Source organism: Homalodisca vitripennis, unplaced genomic scaffold, assembly GCF_021130785.1.
Source record: "Homalodisca vitripennis isolate AUS2020 unplaced genomic scaffold, UT_GWSS_2.1 ScUCBcl_1906;HRSCAF=6110, whole genome shotgun sequence".
NCBI lineage: Eukaryota > Metazoa > Arthropoda > Insecta > Hemiptera > Cicadellidae > Homalodisca > Homalodisca vitripennis.
Window position 1 is genome coordinate 2,992 of NW_025778036.1, and position 7,237 is coordinate 10,228.

At 37.0% G+C, this 7,237-nt stretch overlaps 1 protein-coding gene across 1 annotated transcript; it reads right to left on the minus strand.

Annotated features, from left to right (window-relative positions):
• Positions 1–3,122: 3,122 nt before the first annotated feature.
• On the minus strand, positions 3,123–5,053 carry LOC124371731 (the record flags this gene model as incomplete). Its single annotated transcript, XM_046830072.1, has 2 exons — positions 4,752–5,053; positions 3,123–3,321 (listed from the first exon to the last, which is right to left on the minus strand). Coding segments are annotated over exons 1-2 (483 nt in total), but the record flags the coding sequence as incomplete, so codon positions are not given.
• Between the last annotated feature and the right edge of the window lie 2,184 nt (positions 5,054–7,237).

Here is a 7,237-nt window from a genome sequence, read left to right on the forward strand (position 1 = left end):
TACATGGGGAAAGGTACTGTAGAAGTGACAAAAGACAGATCTGTTGCGACTAAAGTGGTACTGGAACTCATGACAAACTTTTTAAATAAAGGCCACAAATTATATACGGACAACTACTATACATCAGTAGAATTGGCTGATGCTTTGTTGTCAAAACAAAACACATCTTGCTGGTACCGTGAGAAAAAGTCGTAAAGGCCTACCAAAAAACCTTTTAAAACAAAAACTTTGTAAAAGGTGAAATGGTTTGTTCCGAAAATAAAGATGGTGTAGTTGTTACCAAGTGGAAAGACAAAAGGGAGGTACACATGCTTTCCACATTTCCATAGGCCAGAGTACGTCGTCCTTGACCAAAAAAAAGTTGGAGGGCCAAATGTAATGAAGCCATTAGTCATCGTTGACTACAATAAGGCGAAGGTTGGGATAGACGTATCCGATCAAATGTCATCATACAACACTGCAGTACGGAAGACAATGCGTTGGCCTACAATAATTTTCTTAACCACACTACATATCATAATAAAAATAAACAAAACTTAGTCTCTATCACTAAGTTTAGAGAGGAATTATAGCCTGTTCCTTGATGAACGTACAGGAAGAGCCACGCATTCCAAATATGACCACTACAGGGCACCACTACCTGACGTCATCTGCTTTTGTTGGTGGAGGAGTACAAAAACGCCGACAAAGAAAGGTGTGCAAGTTGTGCTACAAAAATGTATCAGAGGAAAAAGGACGTAAGGTAGCAAGAAATTTGACACAAGTAACTACGTTTTGCAGTGAATGTCCAGAAAAAACCATTTTTGTGTGAAAAATGCTTCAAAATTATACACAAATAGTATATCTTCATTCATCTTTTGTATAGGGTAATTTTGTATTTACTTATTTTTCTTTACTTATAAGATTGAATTATTAGAATAGTAAGGAAAGCAAAAAAATATGAAAATAAATAAGATACAACTTTTTATTTACTACATTTACTTTTTGTGAAACTTGTGAAATAAATCTCTTTTTACTGTAAAATAACAAATCATATATTTTATTCTTCCTGGTAGCAATAATAAGGCTAAAACCTTATTATTTTATATTCTAACACTTATAAAAAATACCCGTCGGGCAATGTGGCCCGACGAAAATGTCCAATATAGCAATCTCATTCATATCACTAATAACGAAAATAAACACAACAAACAACGTTCTATTAATAGCAGAACTCTTCATAGTTCAATCAGTTTCAGTTAGAGTCGTCAGGGTGCAGCACAGGCACGAAGGTAATCAAAATGGCGGGTACCGTCATTGTTATGCTGTCGGGCCACTTTACCCGACGTGCAATCTCTTAGGGCGCTCCTACACTGGACCCGTTTTTTCTCCCGATTTGACGGTCGGCTCGGGTCTGAAGTAAACAAAAACAAGACGCGCAGTGTACCCTCCTACACTGGCACCGGCGGGCCGTCCCGGTAAACGGACGCGTCGGGCGATGCTAAAGACGGATCGGCCGAGAACCAAACCTGTTTGTTTTTTTCGTCCGTGTCGGAGTCGTCGGGCCAGTCGAGAGTCGATGTAGGACCGTGTCATTCCTGTTTATTTAATTTGTAGTCAAGTTTTAGAATAGATATTGTGCAATGGTAGACAGAGGAAAACTGATTTCGTTAGTGCGCGATAAAGCGACATTATGGGACCAAAGGGATAAGTTTTATCACAATCGGGACTTCCGATCAAAGTTATGGGAAGAAGTAGCCAAGGAACTGAATGTCCAAGGTAAGTACTGTACAGTTCTCATACATTTTCGTTTTATCGTTTTACCTACGTAACAAGTTATAATTATTGCTCTCAAATTGCAAAACTTGAGCTTTGAGCTCTTGAGCAAAAAAGCTTATCAAGTTCTTTTGTGACATCCTGTAGACAACTTGTCATTTCAGTTAAAATACCTTTAAAAACAAGGTAACGCAGTTATTTGGTTAACTTCACAAAATTCCGGAATTCGTTTCTCTTAAACCTATTAGGATTTTTGGTATATTTTCTAAAATTTCAAACAAGAAAAATTTGCATTATTATAAAGATCTTACCTTAGCAGTGCTGTACATTGTATGTAGGGACAAATGGGGGTAGGGGTGCCCAGCGTGATTTGTGGATCCACGAAGGTGGGCCTGGATGGTGTATATACCACTGCAGTATATGTTGATGGAGTAATGTCAGAATGATCAAAATAAATAAAGGAAACATTGTAATACAACATTGAATTTAATTGTTTATAATCGATTTAAATATGTATAAAAAAAACTACAAATCAATATCTAAAAATATGTAATAATGGTAAAACAGTTCTTGGAAGCAAATGTTTGTCAAACATAATTATTTTTTAAACTTTTTTTTCAGTAAGCCTACTAATGTTTACTTGTTAACATTGAAGACCATCTCATCTTGCCACGGAACACTTCCTAGGCCATTGAAGTACTCTTTGTAAAAATTTCTGACATCCTTCGCAGCGGTAGTTGCTCTATTATACCGTCGAGTAGTACCTAGATTAGGCCTTTGGTGATGTTGTACGTATTCCTGTAGACCTTTTTCTAGAACTCCTGGATTGACGGTAATATTATCTCTGTCAATAATGATGTTTTGTAGAAGACACATACATTTGATGATTTTCTCAGCCTTTCCTACTTCTGTTTCGATGGGTTTGCTGAGCAATTTCCATTTTGAAGTTAAAATGCCAAATGCACACTCGACACAACGTCTGCACCTTGACAATCGATAATTAAATATGCGCTCTTCTTCACTCAAATTTCGTTGGGCCGAATGGCTTCATTATGTATGATTTTAATGGATAGGCATCGTCGCCTACCAGAACATATGGAATGAGTGTTTCACTGCTGGTATCTATCGGTGAGGGAGCAGGCAAATGTTCTGAGAAATTTTCAAAAAACTTGGATATTGGTGATGCTTCGAAAACTCCCCCGTCGCTTTGCTTTCCGTACGCTCCAACATCTATGAATATGAATTTACACTTGGCGTCGGCTACTGCATGAAGGTTAACTGAAAAAAATTTCTTATAGTTCAAAAACATTGTACCGCTTTTCCCAGGAGATTTTATTCTCACGTGTTTTCCGTCTATAACAACCTACACAGTTGGGAAAGTTCCATTTCTCCTTAAATTCTGCTGCAATTTCAAGAAATCTTTGTTTATTAGGCACTGGTAAGTGGACTGGGGCAAGCTGTTCCCACATGCAATCACAAACTTCCTCGACTATTTTTCCGACGGTGTAGTTGCTCATGCGAAATGTTTCGCTCAATGCTTCAAAGGACATGCCTGTTGATAGATACCTGAAACAATAATACAACCTCAAAAAATCGATTAAAATTAGGAATAAATATTAACTTCACTTGTTTTAAAAACCTATTTTTCAAAACTAAAGACCTACTATCTGCTAATTTTTTTATATAAGTTGTGATTGTATTAAAATATAACTTTACAAGGAATACGCTACTAACTGTGCCAGATAGATTGTATTTTTTTATTGCATTGCTGGTCTAAGTTATAGTTTCAAACTGGAAATTATTATTTCAGGAGACGAAAGCACGGAAGACGTGGGAGCACTTGAGAGATACGTTCAGGAAGAAAGTAAAAGAAAACAAATCTGGTTCCGGAGCAAAACCAACATGGACCTACTTTGAATCTTTAACTTTCTTATTGCCTGTAATGAAGCCACGAGTGACAACTGGAAATCTCCCTGTCTCTGATACGCCTGTCAACACTCTTCTAGAATCTGAGGATTATGCCGATTTAAACAGAACATGATGAGACGTCTACTCTAAATATCGACGAACCTGATGAGTCACCAAATGTAGAACGAGCTCAACGATCCGATAACACGTCCACACCTAGTCCTACTCCAGTGAACAACGAGTTTCAGCGTCCTCGGCAAAAGAGAAAGCGAGGATCGACAATACAAAACGAGGCTCTTAATTTGGAAAAAAGGAAAGTCCAGCTACTGGAAGCTCGGTTTGCTGTCCAAAAATCCAGCTCAATGGAGGAAAGAGGATGAAGACTTATCGTTTTTTAAAAGTTTGCTGCCTGCACTGAAGAAGCTACCATACCTTCGAAAAATGAAATTGAAAGCTTCAATCTTCAATAGCGTCATCGCTGAGCTCGAAGCAGAAGAAAGATGCAACAGGCCATACCAATCCGTAAATACTCCTCTTTCTAGTCCACAATCAGGGAATTTTGGAGGATACAACTTAAATAATCCCTATGCATCAACTTCAAGGCCTACTACACCACATACTGAAACCTGGCCTACCCCTAATGACCAAATACAGACGCCTCCCTACACCAATACCTTCGAGAATCTCTAAGTACAAACATTAACAGATGAAACATTAATGATTAGTTCTCTTTTTTACATAAGTATTGTTTAAGCTTTTGCTTAAAAAATGTTTGACCGTTTGTTAGCTAGTATTTACTTATATACCCTGTTGATAGGTGTAACAACTTTTATTCTCATTTATTACATACATTTTTACAATTAGATTTAATTATTATAATTCTCTTCACGTTAGACAATATTTGATACATGCGCTCAAATTGTATTGTAATAGATTAACATTAAGATTATACATTATAATCTTAGTTATACAAATAACATTAAGAGTCATTAGATTCCATGGGTTATATTTATTTTACATTATTTTACAATTATATTTTGATAAAATAAAAATGTTTTCAATCCTGAATACTATGTTTATTTACTTACCTCAAGAGAATCGATAGCTTTTCGGCAGGTTCTATACAAGTTCTAAAGTTGGACCATTTCTGTAAATCTCCCTTGATGTGGGACAGTATGTAGTCATATGTTTCAACAGTCATTCGATAGTATTTCTTGAATTTGTCAGCATGATCACGTAAGGGTAAACAGGTCACATAAAACTCACTTTGGGTGTGATCTTCATTAAACTCATGTACCCAAAACTGTCTCGTGTTTGAATTTAATAATAAATTCCTGTCTAACAACAAAAAATCCGCTAAATCCTCGTCCATTGTAAAATTCAAACAATAATCAACAACAAAAACTTAAACAAACTTCAAAGTGTTAAAGCCACGATCCGCACTTCTTGAGAGCTGACAGAGTACTGAGTTTCTCATCTCTCTGCCTCTGTCGGGTTGAAATACCGGCTGCAGTGTAGGAGGGTCAAATCTGATCTGTCTGATCGGAACCGGGTTGGTCGTACCTGACTGAGCGGACCGGCTCCAGTGTAGGAGCGCCCTTAAAGACGTAGAGCGTCGGTCCGTTTGGCCCGACGTGGCAGCTAACGTGTTAAATGCAAACCCCCACCTCATTGTTAAGGTCTTTATAAAAGAAGAACAATGCCACAGACTTGAGGTCTCTATCTCAATCTATTACGAAACAACGGATTGTCAAAATTTTATTGAATAGTTACGCTAAAAGCACTATTTTTCTTAACTCATCTGTTCTTAACACTCTTTCAATGGTACTTTTTGAAATATTAACTTCAGACGCGGCCACACGAAGTGACGAATGAGGATTTACAGTGAACTGTGCCAACATACCAATTTTATCTTCTTCTGTGAAAGAATTGGTCGGCCTGATCGTGGGGCATCATTTAAATTAAATGTAGTTGTAAACTTGTGACCAAACGTTTCATGTACGCCCGATCCACTACCATATCTGGAAATTGATCGTTATAAAGGCTCACTGCCTGGTGAACGTTTCTGCCTGATTCACCATAGCACAGTATCATTTCAACTTACCATATTTGTAACTAAACAAATCTTAAAGCGTAAAGATACTGTTAAAATATAAGTTAATTTATTGATACATAAGGTAATATATGGCTCAATGAGGAATTTCTTATGTAAATATTTATATTATTTAATTAATCATTCAGTAAAATGTTAATCTTACCTAAAGTTCCAAAAATCAGGGTTGACATCTGGAGATAGCCTGTCATGTTTACGAGAATAGACGTTACCGCGCACATTGCCCATCCAGACATCGTAACCCGCGTCTGCCAGGACCAGAGCTGTAAAATATTATATTTCTCTCAATAACAAACGAAATAAAGAAACTTTCTTGTGATTTCCTATGAATATTTTGTTATGGTTACGTCAGATACATCGAAGGTAACAAAGTATGTTATTCGCGGCGTAAAGGGCGTTAAAGTTTTGGATCTATTTACAGTATACAGCCTTGCTGATGGTGTTTCTGAAGTAAATAAAGGCTGCAAAACAATAATGGAGGATCAGTATTTAAAAGCTAATGAGCTTTCTGATGTTTCCTTTTGTACTTATAAATAGAAGTAGCAAATTAGAAGTAGAAATGTAATGAAACGTTTTTCATTAAGTATTATACTCTTTCATTATACTTAGCATACAGTAAAAGCCACTGATCGTGAAGAAATAATAGTAAAAAATAAAAAAAAAAAATTATGTGGTTATATTTTTTTATAGAATGTGATTCAATAATTATAGACTCTCAAAGGGTAAGCAATTTTCTCACGTGCTGAACCACTAGTTTGTTGTATGGATTAGAATGGGAACAGAAACGATTTAGATGAGTGTAGCCTAAAAGCACGAAATTAGAAGGAAAGGTAGCGTTTTAATTTAAGATGAAATAATATTCTTCATATCATTAGTATCCATCTAAGGATAAAGACACCATATACAATCAGTGCAAGTTAGTGAGGCGGGATTGATGGTACAAGACCAAGGGCCTCAGGCAAGGAAGGCAGGAAGTTGGTGGGGAGCAAGGCGCGTGGAATAGGCCTATTCCACGCGCCTTGGGTGGGGAGTGTGTCAGGAGGGAGAACGGCACTGACTGTGGACTTGACCTTGACCTCAGCCAGCTGATCCGCCAAGGTCAGCCGCATTCCTCCGCCCAGTATTGGAAACTACCAGCAACTGCGGTCAGCTGCACGATGACCCCTCGGCGCTTCTCGTTTTTTTTGTCAGGTCAGTTCTTGTATATATACTTATGACTTACAGACTTCTTGAAGATTTGTAATCCTAACTCTTCCTAAAGTTTTTAAAAAAAGTCTGTAGATTAAATACCGAGGTCAAGCTGAACACTTTAGGACTTCTTAGCTTAATTTCGCCTGATAAAATAATAATATTTTTGAATTTACTGTTTACTTGTAATAACCCAGCATTAACTTTAAAATTGTCATTTTTTTACACGTTCATTGATTTACAACATGCAAATACGGAAAATGCATACCTTGC